The sequence below is a fragment of the Erinaceus europaeus genome, chromosome 12, assembly GCF_950295315.1.
Source record: "Erinaceus europaeus chromosome 12, mEriEur2.1, whole genome shotgun sequence".
In the NCBI taxonomy this organism is placed as follows: domain Eukaryota; kingdom Metazoa; phylum Chordata; class Mammalia; order Eulipotyphla; family Erinaceidae; genus Erinaceus; species Erinaceus europaeus.
In genome coordinates, this window is record NC_080173.1 from 76,543,139 (window position 1) to 76,562,303 (window position 19,165).

At 44.2% G+C, this 19,165-nt stretch overlaps 1 protein-coding gene across 2 annotated transcripts; it reads left to right on the forward strand.

The window, feature by feature from the left end:
- The first annotated feature begins 817 nt into the window (after nucleotides 1-817).
- Nucleotides 818-8,213, forward strand: ERAL1 (Era like 12S mitochondrial rRNA chaperone 1). Of its 2 annotated transcripts, none has more exons than XM_007520457.3 (10): nucleotides 818-1,117; nucleotides 2,752-2,879; nucleotides 3,003-3,080; nucleotides 5,632-5,678; nucleotides 5,782-5,843; nucleotides 6,303-6,415; nucleotides 6,495-6,743; nucleotides 6,873-7,022; nucleotides 7,133-7,213; nucleotides 7,313-8,213. In XM_007520457.3, exons 1-10 carry the CDS (start codon nucleotides 835-837, stop codon nucleotides 7,433-7,435), a joined length of 1,314 nt encoding a protein of 437 aa, XP_007520519.2. In that variant the 5' UTR covers nucleotides 818-834; the 3' UTR covers nucleotides 7,436-8,213. The 2 variants fall into 2 exon arrangements, with proteins under 2 accessions (XP_007520519.2, XP_016042469.2); XM_016186983.2 differs by having other exon boundaries at nucleotides 7,136-7,213.
- The last annotated feature ends 10,952 nt before the right edge of the window (nucleotides 8,214-19,165 follow it).

Below are 19,165 nucleotides of genomic sequence, written 5' to 3' on the forward strand. Positions count from 1 at the left end.
AGAGAGAGAGAAAGAAATAGAGAAAGAAAAGGAGAGAGACAGAGAAACCTGCAGCTGAGTTTCACCACTCCTGAAGCTTTCTTCCTGTAGATGGGTTCCAGGGACTTAAACCTGGGTTCTTGCACATTGTAATGTGTACACTCAGCCAGGCGTATTACCATCTGGCTCTCTAGAGGGTTTTAATTAATTAGTTCATTAATTTTAACCAGAGCACTGATGGGCTCTGGTTTATGATGGTGTAGGGGATTGAATCTGGGACTCTGGAGCCTCAGGCTTGACAATCTGTTTGCATAACCATTATGCTATCTATCCCTGGCCTAGAAGGTTTTTTTTTTTTTGGTAACTTAAAAAAAATTTTTTTTTACTATATTTTATTTATTGGATAGATACAGCCAGAAATCAAGAGGGAAGGGAGGGGTAGAGAGAGTGAGAGACACAGAGACACCTGCATCACTGTTTCACCACTTGTGAAGCTTTCCCCTGCAGATGGGGACTGAAGGCTTGAACCTAGGTCCTTGCGCATTGTAACATGTGCGCTCAACCAGGTGCGCCACCACCCGGCCCCAGAAGGGTTTTTTTAACAACACTTTAGCAGGAGCTGAAACTGTGATGTGCTTGAGAGGCCAAAATAATCGCCATGCTCAGAGCAAACTCTAAATCTACACTTTACATTTCCTCCTCTCCTTACCCTCGACCAGTATCAATACAACCTCTGGCCCCCATCCCCACGCTCTGCTGGAGCCAATTAGCTCTCTCCTATTAACACGCCTTTCTGCCTCTTGGTCCAATCGTAGGAGCGGTCCTGGACAGACCCCAGAATGCCTTGCGACTAAGATGGCTGCCCCCAGCCGATGTAGTGCTGTGCTTTTCCGCACAGTGTTAAGGTTCTGGCGCCTGGGCCAGGACGCTGGTAGGGAGAGGGTGGCCCTGCGCCCCTTGCTCTTGGGCTCTCAGTGGAGGTGTTTGTCCTGTGTTGTGGGAACCGCTCTTTCTGGCCCCCGCCTGGCGCCGGCCTCTCGCCGTTATGGCCAGGGCTCTGCCCTCGATCGCTTCCTCGGACTCTCTCGGCCTGACAGCTCCTTGCCCTCTCGAGTCCCCGCTGTGCCTTTGAACAGAGGTAAAGGGCCCCAGTTCATTTAGTCTGGACCGTTACGGTTTTCGTAATGTTGAGGGTATCGTTTGTCCTATTATTTTCAGATAAAGAGAGACCACAGCCCCGAAGCTTCTTTCAGTGCATTGGCGGTCAGTTTCGAGGCCGGGTCGTGCACATTTATATATTAATTTATCCATTTTCCCAGAGCTATAGCTTACCCTTGTCTTATTGTGGAGTCGGCAAACGCTAGAAGAAGAATTGTGGAGTTGGGGATTGAAACTGGGACCACAGAACCTCAAACACAAAAAGTTTTTTGCATAACAACTACGCCATCTCCCTCAGCCCTGGTTTTATTTTTGTAAAAGAAAAGAACCTCGTTCCACTGCACGATGCAAGAAATGAAGCATCTCACAGGAAACAGTTACTAGGTTCTGAATTTGGGGCAAGATGGAGCTGATCTTGTGGAGAAATGAAAGAAGAATGACGGAGCACAAAGCAGAAAGAACACTTGAGTTAAAGCCTGGAAATAGCACTCTCTGTCCTTCAAATAGCATAGAGTCTGGTAGGGAAGCTGAACAAAACTGGCAATTACAGTGCAATGTCTGAAGGAGCTAATATGGAAAGACAGACAATTTGCAGAGCCTACATAACATCTTCAGTAGGGTGAGGTAGTGCTGGAGGGATTTCTGTTTTTACTTGATACAGTTGTTCTCTATTCTGCCCTTCCGGTTACTCATAAGAAGAGTCTGCAGAGTATCACTCTGGTACATGCAATGCTGGGATTGAACTCAGGATCTCATGCCTGCTGGTTCAGTGCTTTATCCTCTGTCTCATAGGTCACAGCCACGTACACTTGTTTTTTTTTTTTAATTTTTAAAACATTTATTTTCCCTTTTGTTGCCCTTGCTATTTTTTTATTGTTGTAGTTATTGTTGTTGTTATTGATGTCATCTTTGTTAGGACAGAGAAATGGAGGAGGGGTAGACAGTGGGGAGAGAAAGATAGACACCTGCAGACCTGCTTCACTGCCTGTGAAGTGACTCCCCTGCAGGTAGGGAACCGGGATCCTTTTGCCAGTCCTTGTGTTTTGGGCCATGTGTGCTTAACCCACTGTGCTACCGCCCTACTCCCCACATACAGTTTATATGCCAGACTGATGCCCTGGTTCTTCCCCCTACTCCCCCACTAATGAATAAAGCTTTAAAAAACTTTATCAAGTTAGATAACTTTTAAATTTTTAATATTTCATTTATTATTAGATGGAGACAGAAATTGAGGGGGAAATGGAAAGGGAGATGGGGTGGGGGATAGATATTATAATAGTTATGGAAAGAGACTCTCATGCCTGAGTCTCCAAAGTCCCAGGTTCAATCCCCTATCCCACCATAAACCAGAGCTGGGCAGTACTCTGGTTTAAATAATAATAAATAAAATTTAAAAAATAGAGGGGGAGACAGATACCTGCAGCACTGCTTCACCAGTCATGAAACTTTCCCCTGGCAGGTGGGATAAATAACTTGAAAGAATAATGGACAAGTTAAGTTTCAAAGCCAGGACTTCAAACTTGCATATTAGTCATACTTTATTGAGTGGGACTGAATGGTCTAATAGAAAATCTAGATGACAGTGTCTTACACTTCCTTCCTGTTCCCTCACAGATGATCAGGATCTCCTCTTGGTCCACTCCCCTGACATGCCTGAGAATCCTCGAGTCCTTCGAGTGGTTCTCCTAGGTGCCCCGAATGCAGGGAAGTCAACACTCTCCAATCAGCTGCTGGGCCGAAAAGTATGCTGTATCCTTACACACACACAACCCATCCCTAACCTTTTCCATCTGTTTTATTACTGTACCTTTATGTTTTGACCTAAAGGGATCTGGGTGCTTACTAGGAGTTTTTTTTTGTGGCAGGTGTTCCCGGTTTCCAAGAAGGTACACACAACTCGCTGCCAAGCTCTTGGAGTCTTTACAGAGAATGAGGCCCAAGTGGTGAGTAGTAAGTACCTGCATAGGAAGTTTAGGAAACATGATAGAGGGTGAAACTGTAACTAAGTCTCTCTGACTGTTAAACCTGAGAAAAATGACTCACTTCCCTGAGGAAAGGGGTTCTCCTTTGTCAAGTATAATTATCTAACTCTGGTATCTAGTCAAAGAGGTATTTGTTCATTTATGGGAAGAAAAAAGGGAGAGAGAAAACTAGAGCATCACTCTGGCACATGCAGTGCCGGGGCTCGAACTTGGAATCTCATGCTTAAAAGTTCAACGCTTGGGCTGGGCGGTAGTGCAGTGGGTTAAGCGCACATGGCACAAAGCTCAAGGACTGCCTTAAGGATCCTGGTTCGAGCCCCCAGCTCCTCACCTGCAGGGTGGTTGCTTCACAAGCAGTGAAGCAGGTTTGCAGGTGTCTTTCTCTTCCCCTCTCTGTCTTCCCCAGCTCTCTCAATTTCTCTCTGTCCTATCCAACAACAACAATAATAACAACAACAATGATAAACAACAAGGGCAACAAAAGGGAAAAAAATAGCCTCCAGGAGCAGTGGCTTCAGCCTGCAATCACCCTGGAGACAAAAAAGAAAAAAAGTTCTACACTGTATCTACTGCTCCACCTCCCAGGCCAGTAATCCAAAACATCCTATTTCTTCCCTTTCTATTTTTTTCCTTCATTTCATTCATTCTTTTATTTTATTTTTCTTTCCCAAAGCACTGCTCAGCTCAGCTCTGGTTTATTAAATTTTTTTTTAATATTTATTTTATTTATTTATTCCCTTTTGTTGCCCTTGTTGTTTTATTGTTGTAGTTATTATTGTTGTTGTCGTTGTTGGATAGGACAGAGAGAAATGGAGAGAGGAGGGGAAGACAGAGAGGAGGAGAGAAAGAGACACCTGCAGACCTGCTTCACTGCCTGTGAAGCGACTCCCCTGCAGGTGGGGAGCCGGGGTTGGAACCGGGATCCTTATGCTGGTCCTTGTGCTTTGCGCCACCTGCGCTTAACCCGCTGCGCTACAGCCCGACTCCCCAGCTCTGGTTTATAATGGTACAAGATTGAACCTGGGGCCTCAGCGCCTCAGGCATGAAAGTCTTTTTTGCATAACCAGTATGTTATCTCCCCAAAGCTAAATGAGTCTTTTGCATAAGCTGGCTACTCTGCTCCTTTCTTTTTTTTTTTAATTATCTTTTTTATTTATTTTCCCTTTTGTTGCCCTTGTTTTATTGTTATTGATGTCGTTGTTGTTAGGACAGAGAGAAATGGAGAGAGTAGGGGAAGACAGAAAAGGAGAGAGAAAGACAGGCACCTGCAGACCTGCTTCACCACCTGTGAAGTGACTCCCCTGCAGGTGAAGAGCTGGGGCTCGAACCTGGATCCTTATGCCGGTCCTTGCGCTTGGTGCCACATGCACTTAACCTGCTGCGCTACCGCCGGACTCCCCCACTCTGCTCCTTTATTTATTTTTTAAAATATTTTATTTATTTATGAGAAAGATAGAAGGAGAGAGAAAGAACCAGACATCACTCTGGCACATGTGCTGCTGGGGATTGAACTCGGGACCTCATGCTTGAGAGTCCAAAGCTTTACCACTGAGCCACCTTCCGGACCACCACTCTGCTCCTTTCTAACTTACCATATCTTTGGTCTTTTTTTTCCCCTTTTTAACAAATATTTATTTATTTTTGGGTAGAGACAGAGAGAAATTGTGAGAGGAGGGTGAGATAGAGAGGGAAAGAGACAGACACCTCCATCCCTGCTTCACCACTTGTGCAGCTTTACCCCTGCAGGTGGGGGCCAGGGGCTTGAACCTGGGTCCTTGTGCACTGTAAAGTGTGCACTTAGCCAGGTGTGCTCCCCCCACATATTTGGTCTTCATTTTCCTCCTGGATCCCATCTAGAATTAAAACAAAGCTGGAGGGTAAAATTTAGTCAACTTAGTCAAAAAAGTGGTGGGAAGCACAAGTAATGGCATGCAGGCTGCTGATATTAAGGGTAGTCTTTTACTCACCACCTGTGATCTTTCTTTTAGGGGTCTAGGCATTTATATCTCTCCCTCTCTTTTTATTTTTTTAAATCTTTATGTATTAGATAGACACAACGAGAAATTGAGAGGGAAGGGGGTGATAGAGGAGAGAGAGACACCTAGTCACTGTGCCACCTTCCATGCTGCTCTGGCATGCTCTTGAGCTCTCTTTTAAAATATTTATTATTGGGCAGGGTTAGATAGCATAATGGTTATGCAAACAGACTGTCATGTCTAAGGCTTTGAAGTCCCAGGTTTAGTCCCCTGCACCACCATAGACCAGAGCTGATCAGTGCTCTGGTTTAAAAAAAAAAAAAAAATTTATATATATATATATATATATATATATATATATATATATATATATATATATATATATATTTATAAAAATGAAGGTGAATGGAAAAAGAGGTTGTCAGAGCAGGATTCCACTCTAGCATAAGGTTGTACTGGAATCTGAACTGTGTAAGTTGGTGCTTTAACAAGCTGAGATACCTCCTCAACTTGAGGCAAATTTTTCCTGATTTTAGATTCTACTGGACACACCTGGCCTTATCAGCCCCACTAAACAGAAAAGGTAATAGTGGGGGAAACAGGTGGTATAGGGGGAAAGATGTGGGGGGTGGTCTCACAGGGAGTGTCATAACACCCTTCCTGACCTATGTATGCCTATCCCTCAGACACCATCTGGAATCCTCTTTGTTGGAAGACCCATGGAAGAGCATGGAATCAGCTGATCTGGGTTAGGCTCAGGATGGAATCTAAGCCCAATTTATATGATCATAGCCTCTCATTCCTGGTATTTTAGGGGTGGGTGTTGGCCAGAGCCCATAATAACAGGTATTGTCGCAGGTGTGTATATGTGAGAATGATTCTTTTTTTTTTTTAATATTTTAAAAAATAAATTTTTTTACTGTTTTTATTTTTTTTATTGTTGTTGTTATTGTTGTTGATGTCATCATTGTTGGATAGGACAGAGAGAAATGTAGAGAGGAGGGGAAGACAGAGAGGAGGAGAGAAAGATAGACACCTGCAGATCTGCTTCACCGCTTGTGAAGCGACTCCCCTGCAGGTGGGGAGCCGGGGGCTCAAACTGGGATCCTTAAAGCTGGTCCTTGCACTTTGCGCCATCTGCACTTAACCTGCTACAGCCTGACTCGTATGATTCTATTGTTAACCTCTCCACTCTGCCAACTTCCAGTTGTGGTTCTTGTGGATGTCTCAGATAAATGGACTCGGAACCAGCTCAGCCCCCAGCTGCTTCAGTGTTTGACCAAGTTCTCCCAAGTGCCCAGCATTCTTGTCATGAATAAGGTGAGCCCCACCCACTGGTCTACTCCAAGGACCCTCCCTCTCACTGATCATTCACTCTCAGTGCACCCCCCATATCTAGGTAGATTGCTTGAAGCAGAAATCAGTTCTCCTGGACCTTTCAGTAGTCCTCACAGAAGGTATAGTCAACGGCAAGAAATTTGAGATGGGACAGGCCCTTCGTTCATACCAAGACACCTATTACCTCAGCCGGGTATCTAAAAGCCCAGACCCAGAGTCTGTGGGAAAGCCTCAGAGGACTGGTTGGCCCCACTTCCAGGAGATCTTCATGTTGTCATCACTAAGCCAGGAGGATGTGCACATACTGAAGGTTAGCCTTGACCTTTCTCTTGGTTTCCACTAGGTGAAGACAAACCTTAGAGTTTCTCCTAGAAGTGAGAATGAGTAGGAAAGTTCTGGTGGGTCCTGAGATAACCATCTACTCATTTTGTTGCCATAGCAATACCTCCTGTCAAAGGCCCAGCCAGGGCCCTGGGAGTTCCACAGTGAGGTGCTCACCAGCCAGATGCCTGAGGAGATCTGTGCAAACATCATTCGGGAGAAGCTTCTAGAGCATCTACCCCAGGAGGTGCCCTACAGTGTGCAGCAGGTAATGAGGGGACCTGGGGACTCTCCACCAGACACACCTAGAGCGGCACAGCTGGGTTCCAGAAAGGTACAAGTACAGGCCTATCTGACTAATCATGTCTCCTTGTACAGCAGACGGTGGTGTGGGAGAAAGGGCCAAGCGGGGAGCTATTAATTCTCCAGAAGCTTCTGGTATCCAAAGAATCTCATATGGTAAGCAGGGTTCCACTTGAAGGAGGGGCCCAGGCTTTGTTCCTGCTGCTTGGGGGTCCTGAGAGAAGCCTCATGTCCCTTTCTCTTACCCACTGTCAGAAACTCCTGATTGGTTTGAAGGGGCATATGATTGCCCAGATAGCAGAAGAAGTAGGCCGTGACCTCATGAACATATTTCTCTGCGATGTTCAGCTCCGTCTCTCTGTGAAGCTTCTCAAGTGACTACCCTCTACTGCCTTCCCGAGGCTTCCCAGGCCAACCTGCTGGCAGCAGCCCCTGACCTGCGGCCTGCAGGGACGGTGATGGCTTGGACTGACTACTATCAGTAGCCCTGACCTTGCCCAGTTTGCATAGCCATGTCTTCTGATGGAGAAAGGAACCTGCCTTAATCCAGTTCCCAGGGAGTCTTCTATTTCCCCCTTCCATCTATTTATTTTTATTTTACTTTATTATAAAAGTTTTTTTTTTTTTCTTTTTCTCTTTACCAAAGCACTACTCAGCTCTGGTTTGTGGTGGTGTGGGGGATTGAACCTGGGACTTTGGAGCCTCAGGCATGAGTCTGTTTGCATAACCATTACGCTATCTACCCTCACCTTCAGAACATTCTTCAACTCTGGCTTCTGGTGGCATGGGGGATTGAACCTGGGACTTGGAGCCTCAGCCGTGAGAGTCTTTTTTGCATAACCACTATCAACCTCCCCCACCCTTCCCCTTCCATCTCAGTTTCTCTCTATCCAATAAATTAATAAAATATCTCAAAATATTAGAAAAGTTGGCACTTTGGTGGGAGCAATGCCAGCTGGCATTGGGGCCCAGAGTTTCTCCCTGAGTTGCCAGTTAACAGAAATTGTTTCCTTTTTCCCTCAGTTTCTCCACCTTGAAGCTGTGTAAGGACCATGTGTCATAAGTGACAATGCTTCCCATTTGCTCCCCAATCCTTATCCCGCCTGCCCCATCTCTTTGCACCGTCTCAGATGTTAATAAAGTTAAAACACAAACATCCTGGGTCTCATATTTATTTATTTTAATCTCTTTTTTAAAAAAAAAAACTTGTATCTTTAATTTTATTATTGACTAGAAACAGAAATTGAGAAGGGAGGGGGAAATAGAAAAGGAAAGAAACAGACACCTGCAGCCCTGCTTCAGTACTTGTGAAGCTTTTGCCCTGCAGGTGATGGCCAGAGGCTTGAATCTAGGACCTTGAGCACTAATGTGAGTGCTTAACTAGGTACTATCACCGGCCCCTTTATTTATTTTAAGAATGTATTTATTCATTTATGAGAATGATAGGCAGAGAGCGAGAGAACTTACCCTGGCACATGTGCTGCTGGGGATTAAACTCAGGGCCTCATGGTTGAGAATCCAATGCTTTATCTGCTGCGCCACCTCCCGGACCACAGCCCTTTATTTACTTTTTTAAACAGAAAAGAACACTTACCCACATTCCCTCCCCTCCACCCTATCTTCTTCCTCCCAGTAGTCAGCTTCTGGGTCCTGAGCACTCTTCTTGGCACGTTTTCTGGAGACAGCAAGAGAACCGTTACCATTACTAAACTCAGTAATGGTAACGGTTTCCTCGCCATTCCCAAGTGCCTTGGAGGTTGGTGCACTACAGTAGGTCGAGTAGTGAGCCCTATGGCTCTGCAACAGGCCCCCGGAGTTGGAGGTGAGGGAACCCGGGCTAGTACATCATCTATACTGTAGTGTCTCATCACAAACTTACAGTATATGATGATATCCCAACCAAGGCCCTGCAGGGACCTAGGTATGGAGAGTATTGTAGGAAGCAAACCCAGGGGCCAAGGGCAGAGGGCGGGAGGGCAGATAGGGACCAGGCACAGAGACCTCCCCACTCCCTGCTCCACAGCTCCAGGGTAGCATCTTGATTCTGTGGGGAGCCCAAGTGAATTAGGGGAAAGGGACTAGTCTGAAGCATCCTGCAAAACTGGTGTCTCTTGAATTCTCTTTAGACACCAAGTGCCAGAGTTTAAAGGAACCAAAGGTGGGTAGAAGTCCCCCAGTTACAGACTGACAAGACTGATAGATTAGAGGAAGGCTACTTACTTGGAGCTGGGAGAACCACCTTCAAGGTCTCTGGGTATAGGAGGCCCTGTGCCTGCCTCTGCCCTCAAGCTGCTTGCCTTTTAATCTGCTTGCCCCTCCCCTGGGTGGGGCACCTTTTCCAGTTCTAGACTGCCCTGCCTCTTAACCCTTTGATTGCGGACTCCTTGGAATAAGAGTCACTAGTTCTTCCTGATAGGTACTTTTTCATGTACTCTTTTTAAATTTTTTCTTTTCTTTATTTACTGGATAGAGACTGCCAGAAATCAAGAAGGGAGGGGGTGATAGAGACGATGAGAGATACCTGCAGACCTGCTTCACCACTCACAAAGCTCTCCCCTTGCAGGTGGGGACTGGGGGCTTGAACCCCGCCCCTTGCTCATTGTAACATGTGCACTCAACAAGGTGTGCTACCACCCAGCCCCTCATATACTCTTTTTTTCTTAAAGATTTTATTTATTAATACAAGGCAGGGAGGGAGAGGGTACCAAAGCATCGCTCTGGCTATGGGATACTGGAGATCAAACTTGGGGTCTCATGTTCAGTACCATTGTGCCACCTCCGAGGCCCTCTCTCTCGTATACTCTTTTGTGGATCTTGTTAAACCTAAGACCTACTCTTCACTCCCATCCACATGAAGCTGGTCATCTGCTCAACTAGAAATTAAGGAGAACCTTACTCCATCCTTTCAGGCTTAATTGCTGGCCACATCCTTGGTGCAGTGTTTTATTATTTATTTTTTTTATCTTTTTAAAAAGTATTATTTATTCCCTTTTGTTGCCTTTGTTGTTTTATTGCTGTAGTTATGATTGATGTCGTTGTTGCTGGATATGACAGAGAGAAATTGAGAGAGGAGGGGAAGACAGGGGGAAAGATAGACACCTGCAGACCTGCTTCACCGCTTGTGAAGCGACTCCCCCACAGGTGGGGAACCGGGGGCTCAAACCAGGATCCTTATGCCTGTCCTTGTCCTTTGCGCCACCTGCACTTAACCTGCTGCACTACCGCCAGACTCCCATTTTTATCTTTTTAACCAGAGCACTGATCAGCTCAGCTCTGGCTTATGATGGTACAGGAGAATTGAACCTGGGACTTCAGAGCCTCAGGCATGAGTCTCTTAGCATGGAGGATTTTTTTTTTTTTTTTTTTTTTTTTACCAGAGCACTGCTCAGCTCTGGCTTATGGTGGTGCAAGGGATTGAACCTGGGACTTTGGAGCCTCAGGCATGAAAGCCTCTTTGCATAACCATTATGTTATCTACCCCTGCCCGCATGGAAATGTTTTATTTATTTATTTATTATTTATAAAAAGGACACACTGAAAAAACCATACGATAAGGTGAGGTTTTTTTATTTTTATTAAGATTTATTCAGGGAATCGAACAGTAGTGCAGCCGGTTAAGCAAACATGGCGCAAAGCACAAGGACCAGCATGAGAATCCCAGTTCAAGCCCCTGGCTCCCCACCTGCAGGGGAGTCGCTTCACAGGTAGTGAACCAAGTCTGCAAGTGTCTGTCTTTCTCTCTCTCTCTCTCTCTCTGTCTTCCCCTTCTATCTCCATTAATCTCTGCCCTATCCAACAACAATGATATCAATAACAATAAGGGCAACAAAAGGGAATAAATATTAAAAAAAAAAAATTATTCAGGGCAGGGAAGATAAAAAGACTTTCATACCTGAGACATCAAAGATCCCACATTTAATACCCGACACCACCATAAACCAGAGCTTCATAGTGCTCTGGTATTAAAAATAAAACAAAAAAAAAAAAGACTTACTCATTTATGAGAGAGTGGGAAGGAGAGAAAGACCAGAATACACTATCTAGTACTGGCCATCAAACACACACATGCAAGACATGCTGTACTAAACTACTTCCCCACACCTTTTTTTTAAAAATTAATTTATTTATTCTTGAGAAAGGAAGAGAGAAAGAACCAGCTATCACTCTGGTACATGTGCTGCCAGGGATCGAACTCAGGACTTCATGCTCGACAGTTTAGTGCCTTAGCCACTGCGCCACCTCCTGGACCACACCCCACGCCTATTTTGTTTTTGTTGGTGGGCATTATTAGTTGAATCTCCATAAGGCAAGAAGTATCCTATTAGCTGGATCTCTGCGAATTCTTGGGGCAAACTCTGGTCTAATTTTTAAGTCCCAAATCCCTGTCTATGTTTATGCCAAACCATAAAAGGGCAAACATCATGGTCTGGGAGGTGGTGCAGCAGATAAAGCATTGGATTGTCAACCATGAGGCCCTGAGTTTAATCCCCAGCAGCACATGTACCAGAGTGATGTCTGGTTCTTTCTCTCCTATCTTATTCATGAATAAATAAATAAATAAATTCTTTTTCTTTTTTTATCAGAGCACTGCTCTTGGCTCTGGCTTATGGGGTGCAGGGGTTTGAACCTGGGACTTTGGAGCCTCAGTCATGAGAGTCTCTTGCATAACCATTATGCTATCTACAGCTGCCCAATAAATATATTCTCAAAAAAAGGCAAACAGCTCCCTCACACACCTCTGTCTTGGTCTGTCTGTTACCTTATGGTGGGTGGGAATTGGGGAACTTCAGATAGGAGATTTTAAGGGCAACTGAATCCTAAATTCTTGTCAGAATCAGCATAAGAATGCATAGAAAAGGGTGGGGGTACAGCATAATGGTTATGCAAAGAGACTTTCATGCCTGAGGCTCTCAAGTCCCAGGTTCAATCCCCACCACACTGCCATAAACCAGAGCTGAGCTGTGCTCTGGTAAAAAAAAAAAAAAAAAGAATGCATAGAAAAAAAATTTTAAAAGGTTGAGTAGAGGCAGCTGTGGAGGTAACTCAGGACTTGGATGTGTGAGGCCTTGGGTTTAATCCCCAGCATTGCAAGTACAGAGGTAGAACTCTTGTCTCTCTCTCATAAAATAATTTTTAAAAAATATTTACTTATTCCCTTTTGTTGCCCTTGTTGTTTTATTGTTGTAGTTATTATTGACATAGTCAACGACTGCCACCTCTCCAGATTCAAAGGAGGTCTAGAAACTTTACATCAGGCTCAACCTGACGCTGTTGACTGGCTACGGAAGAAGGGCAAATGCTAGAAGAAGAAGGGAGCAGAGGGCTCTAACTGAGATCCTTACGCTGGTTTTTATGCTTTGTGCCCTGTGTGCTTAACTCGCTGCGCTACCACCCAACTCCCATAAAATAAATCTTAAAAAAAAAAAATAGGGGGCCAGGGGAATCGGGTGATCAAACTCAGGACCTCATGTTTTTAAGTCCCACACTGTAGCCACTGCAGCATCTCCAGAGGCCACAACCATAGCAATTTTAAAAAATATTTTTAGGGAGTCGGGCGGTAGCACAGTGGATTAAGCGCACATGGCGCGAAACACAAGGACCGTAGGGATCCCGGTTTGAGCCCCAGCTCCCCACCTGCAGGGGAGTCGCTTCAAGATGGTGAAACAGATCTACAGGTGTCTTTCTCTCTCTCCCCCCGTCTTCCCCTCCTCTGTCCATTTCTTTCTATCCAACAACGATATCAATAATAGTAGCTACAACAATAAAACAACAAGGGTAACAATGGAATAAATAAATATAAAAAAATATAAAAATATGTTAAATATATTTTGGATAGAGACAGACATTGAGAAGGAAAGGAGAGATAAAGAGAGAATAAGACACCTGCAGAACTGTTTAATTATTCATGAAAGTTCTCCCCTTAGATGGGAACCAGGGGCTTAAGTTGTAACATTTTTTTTTAAATTTTTATTTGTGACTGGATAGAGACAGAGAAATTGAGATGGGGAGAGAGACAGACACCTGCCGCCCTGCTCTACCACATGTGAAGCTTCCCCTTGCAGGTGTGGACCAGGGGCTTGAGCCTGCACCCTTGCGCATGGTAATGGGTGTGCTTAACTAGGTGCGCCACTACCTGGCCACCAACATTTTTTTTTAATTATAGTATATAACAACAATCAAATTATGGATCCATGAAAGAGTGCAATTTTTTTTTATGGAAGAAGCTTAGGCAGTCCCTGGATCTGGTGGTGGAAGTAGTGGATATGATAAAATAAAGTTCTAAAGTTAGCAGAAAAAAATCTATAGTCCATAGCAGTGGAGAAAGAAAGGAATTGTCAGGAATGCTACAGGCTACTTTGAAACAGGTGTCCCAAGCCCACTAGAGGAACTGTAAAATTTATCACGGAAGTAGTTACCTACAGTCAGAAAAGTCACTGCAGCATAATCACTAAGCATTTCTTATTCAAGACTGTCACAATTTGCAACAATGCAGGCATTGATTAAAGCAATGTGGTGACAATTAGAGCACGTAAATCCCTGAGTTTTTTTTTAATATTTAATTTTTTTATTGTTGTAGTTGTTGTTGGATAGGACAGAGAGAAATGGAGAGAGGGGGAGAGAAAGATAGACACCTGCAGACCTGCTTCACCTCTTGTGAAGCCACTCCCCTGCAGGTGGGGAGCCAGGAGCTCGACCCGGGATCCTTATGCTGGTCCTTGGGCTTTGCGCCACTTGCACTTAACCCACTGTGCTACCACCCAACTTCCCCCTGAGATATTTTATTGTAACTTCATCTTTTTATTTTCATTATATCAGGTATATTGCCCTATACATTTTGGTCATGGTACCAGGGATAAAAAAACTAAGGAAATATATATATGTGTGTATGTGTGTGTGTATGTATGTATGTATGTATGTATGTATCTCAGCTAGTGATCCCCTGACTATGGCCCCTGCCTGGGGTGGAGGGCATACTGATGAGGGTGTGGGCTAGAGAAGAGTCTGAACCTGGGTGGGGTAGTCTGGGGACCCTGATACACAGACAAGGGGCTATCAGGGTGGCAGCCTCTCTGCTTATCAGGAGCCTGCAGGGAGCAAGGTAGGGCCTGAGGACTCTTCTAGCTGGGGCTGTCTCCTGCTTTCTTCTTTCTCCTTTGAGTCCTGTAGGGAGTTAGGATAGGAGTTCTACCTTACTGCAAATGACCTGGAGAGTTTGGCCCTTGCCAGGCTAGCATGAGTACTGGAGCACAAATCTGGGTCCTTAGTAATAGCCTTAAATTCTAACAATTTTTGCTTCAGATTAGAAGCTCCTTGGTTCTCAGGCTGGTCTGGGGCCTGATCTTTCAAATATCTTAACTCCTACCCTGCCACTGCAGCAGCTTTGTCTTTGATTATTTATTTATTCATTTATTTTATCAGAGCACTGCCCAGCTCTGGTTTGTGGGATTTTGGAGCCTCAGGCATTAAAGTCTTTTTGCATAACTATTATGCTATCTCCCCTGCCCAGTGCTTTATTGTATTAAAAAAAAAAAAAAAGGGAGTCTGGCAGTAGCGCAGTGGGTTAAGCAAAGGTGGCACAAAGCGCAAGGATCAGTGTCAGGATCCTGGTTCCAACCCCCAGCTCCCCACCTGCAGGGGAGTCACTTCACAGGCGGTGAAGCAGGTCTGCAGGTGTCTGTCTTTCTCTCCCCCTCTCTGTCTTTCTCCTCCTCCATTTCTCTCTATCCTAGCCAACAATGATGACATTTCTCTCTCTCTCACTCCCTCCTCTTTCATTCTTTTCCTTTCATAATAAATACATCTTTTACAAATGCTATATGAAATAGAAAGAAAATTCCACATGAAAGAGAATAACCAGAGCACTGTTCAGGGGTTGTCAAGGATTGAGTCAGGAGTCTCAGGCATGCAAGTCCTGTTGACCTATCCCTATATAGTTTCTCTTTATTGTATAAATTTAATTTCTGAACTATTATTCTATATATTTTTTCTTTTTTACCAGAGTAAAAAAAAATTTATTAATTAAATTTTTATTTATTATTTCCTTTAAAATATCTCATTGAGGGATTAAAGGTTTACAATAAATTGAGTTGATGGTACATGAGTAAAATTTCTCAGTCTTTTTTCTGCAAAACAGTCACCCCCAGCCTAGGTCTTTCTCCACCATCGTGCACCAGGACCTGAAAACCACCCCCTAGGTCCTTTACATTGGTGCAATACACCAAAACATTTTTTTGATTTTTTAACCAGAGTTCTGCTTATCAATGGTTTATGGTAATGTTGGAGGTTGAGCCTGAAACATTGGAGTCATAAGTGTGAGTCCTATGCATAAAACATATGCTATCTCTACGGTCCAAAAGTGTTTATTTTATTTACATGAGAGGGAAAGAGAACAGAGCAATGCTCAACTCTCCTTTTTTTTTAAAAAAAAGATTATTTATTTCCTTTTTGTTGCCCTTTTTTTTTATTATTGTAGTTATTATTGTTGTTATTGATGTATTCGTTGTTGGATAGGACAGAGAAAAACAGAGAGAGGAGGAGAAGATAAAGACACCTGCAGACCTGCTTCACTGCCTGTGAAGAGACTCCCCTATAGGTGGGGAGCCAGGGACTCAAGCTGGGGACTTGAGCTTGGGGGCTTGAACCGGGATCCTCACGCAGGTCGTTGCACTTCGTGCCATGTGTGCTTAACCTGCTGCACTATCGCCCAACTCCCTCTCTTTAACTTGCTACCAACTGGGCACCAGCTCAACTCTCCTTTATGGTAGTGCCAGGGATTGACTAGAACCTCTGAAAGTGCGACCACTTTCTTTTCTTTTTATTTATTCTTTATCTTTATTTATTTATTGGATAGCGAGTCAAAACTGAGAAAGAAGGGGGAGAGAGTCCAGTGCTCTACCAGCTGAGCCATCTCCCCAGCCACCCCTTATATTCTTTTAACTTTCTTTCATCTCACCTTCACAATTCCACTGTTCCTGACTGATGTTTTTCTTTCTTTTTCTTTTTTAAGATTTTTATTTATTTATTTATTCATGAGAAATGACAGGAGAGAAAGAACCAGACATCACTCTGGTACATGTGCTGCCAGCGAATGAACTCAGGACCTCATGCTTGAGAGCCCTATGCCTTATCCACTGCACCACCTCCTGGACCACTGATTGATGTTTTTCTTTGTCTTCCTTCTAATTTCAGACCAAAAGAGACAGAGAGAGAAGAGACACACAGTGATGTTTTACCATTCATAAAGAATTTGGTGGGGTTCAGGCTTTAGCGCAGCAAGTTAAGTGCACATGGCACGAAACTCGAGGACCAACATAAGGATCCCGGTTCGAGCCCCCAGCTCTCCACCTGCAGGGGAGTCACTTCACAAGCAGTAAAGCAGGTCTGCAGGTGTCCATCTTTCTTTCCCCATCTGTTTTCCCCTCCTTTCTCCATTTCTCTCTGACCTGTCCATCAGTAAGAACAACAATAATAACCACAACAATGATAAAAACAAGAGCAACAAAAAGGAAAATAAATAAAATAAATAAATAAATAGAATTTGGTGAGAGCAGAGGTGGATAGCAGGGTTATGCAAGGAGACTCTCATGCCTGAGGCTCCAAAGTCCCAGGATCTAACCACCCCATTCCTCCCCCCACCCCCTGCCAGAGCTGAGTAGTGCTTTGGTTAAAAAAAAGGGGGGGGGTTGGGCGGTAGCGCAGCAGGTTAAGCACACATGGCCCAAAGTGCAAGGACCAGCATAAGGATCCTGGTTGAGCCCCCGGCTCCCCACCTGTGGGGGAGTCGCTTCACAAGTGATGAAGCAGGTCTGCAGGTGTCTATCTTTCCCCCTCTGTGTCACCCCTCCTCTCTCCATTTCTCTCTGTTCTATCAAACAACATCAATAACAATAACAATAATAACCACAACAAAGATAAAACAACAAGGGCAACAAAAGGGAAAAAATAGCCTCCAGGAGCAGTAGATTCCTGGTGCAGGCACTGAGCCCCATCGATAACCCTGGAGGCAAACAAACAAACAAACAAACAAAAAACAGGAAACTGGTGCTGTGCTTCCATGTGTTTCTGGATGCTCAAACCCAGGTGCTAGCATACAGTAGAGTGTGCAGTCTACTGGGTGAGCTCTCTCCTGGTCCCTTCCCATGTTTTTTTTTTAAATATTTTATTTTATTTATTTATTCCCTTTTGTTGCCCTTGTTTTATTGTTGTAGTTATTATTGTTGTTGTCGTTGTTGTTGGATAGGACAGAGAGAAATGGAGAGAGGAGGGGGATACAGAGAGGGGGAGAGAAAGATAGACACCTGCAGACCTGCTTCACCGCCTCTGAAGCGACTCCCCTGCAGGTGGGGAGCCGGGGTTCGAACCAGGATCCTTATGCCGGTCCTTGTGCTTTGCGCCACCTGCGCTTAACCCGCTGCGCTACAGCCCGACTCCCTTTGTTTTTGTTTTTAAGTTAACTACTGTTTTATTATTATTATTTATTGAATAGAGGCAGAGAAAATTTATTTTATTGTATTATTTGTTTCACCCCTCCTGTAAGCAAAGGTCTGAAACACCATCCCCACCCCAATAGATAATCACTATAGTTCTTCTATAGTCTTGAAATAGGTTGACTTTTTTTTTTTTTCACATTTGTATATTGTCTAGTGGTCCAGGAGGTGGCACAGTAGATAAAGTACTGGACTCTCAAACATGAGGTCCTGAGTTCAGTCCCCAGCAACACATTACTAGAGTAGTGTCTGATTCTTTCTCTCCTCCTGTCTTTCTCATTAACAAATAAATAAAATCTTTCTGGGGGTTGGGCAGTAGTGCAGCGGGTTAAGCGCACATGGCTCAAAGCGCAAGGACTGGCATAAGGATACTGGTTCAAGCCCCTGGCTCCCTACCTGCAGAGGGATCGCTTCATAGGTAGTGAAGCAGGTCTGCAGGTGTCTGTCTTTCTTTCCCCCTCTCTGTCTTCCCCTCCTCTCTCCATTTCTCTCTGTTCTGTCCAATAACAAAGACATCAATAACAACAACAATAATAACAACAACAATAAAACAACAAGGGCAACAAAAGGGAAAAAAAGTAAAATAAAAAAAAAAAGCCTCGCCTCCAGGGGCAGTGGATTCATGGTGCAGTCACCAAGCCCCAGCAATAACCCTGGAGGCAAAAAAAAACCAAAAAATGTTTCTAAAATTAAAAAATATATATTGTCTATATTCCACAAATGAATGAAATTCTGTAGTTGTTTTTCACCTTCTTTCTTGCTTCACTGAGCATAATCTCCAATTCTATCCACTTTATCCCAAAGGACACATACTTGACCGTTTTCTAAATTTAATTTTTATTTTTTTTACCTCCAGGGTTATCACTGGGGCTCAGTGCCTGTACTACAATTCCACTACTCCGGGAGTAGTAGTAGTAATGATGACATCAATAACAACAACAATAACTACAACAATAAAAAAAAAAAGGGCAATGAATCCACTGCTCTTACTCCAGGAGGCTATTTTTTTCCCTTTTGTTGCCTTCGTTATTTATCGTCATTGTTATTATTGTTGTTGTTATTGATATCTTTGTTGTTGGATAGGACAGAGAGAAATGGAGAGAGGAGGGGAAGACAGAGGGGGGCAGAGAAAGATAGACACCTGCAGACCTGCTTCACTGCCTGTGAAGCGACCCTCCTGCAGGTGTGGAGCCAGGGGCTCAAACCAGGATCCTTATGCTGGTCCTTACACTTTGTGCCATGTGTGCTTAACTGGCTGCACTATCACCTGTTCTCTCTTGACCCCTTTTTTAACGTCTCTGACCAGCTCCATCCCAGCAACAACCCTGTGTTGTATGAAGTCTTGCAGCTTGTGAGCCAGCTCCTTGCATGGAGTTCACATGCCCTGAAATGACAGGCTGTCCTTAACTTGAACCAGAGTCTTAACTTGCATAGTTCAGGCCTAAAACCTTAGAGATCTTGCTTTCCTCCAGATCAACTTCTAGAATGACTCAAAGCTAAAAAGGAAATGTATCACTTCAGATCTGTCAGAACCTAAACTCAACCACTAACTACAACCTACAGAGTAGGCCTGGATCCTTCCTCTGCTCTTAGAATGTTGTCTTCCAGGGAGTCGGGCAGT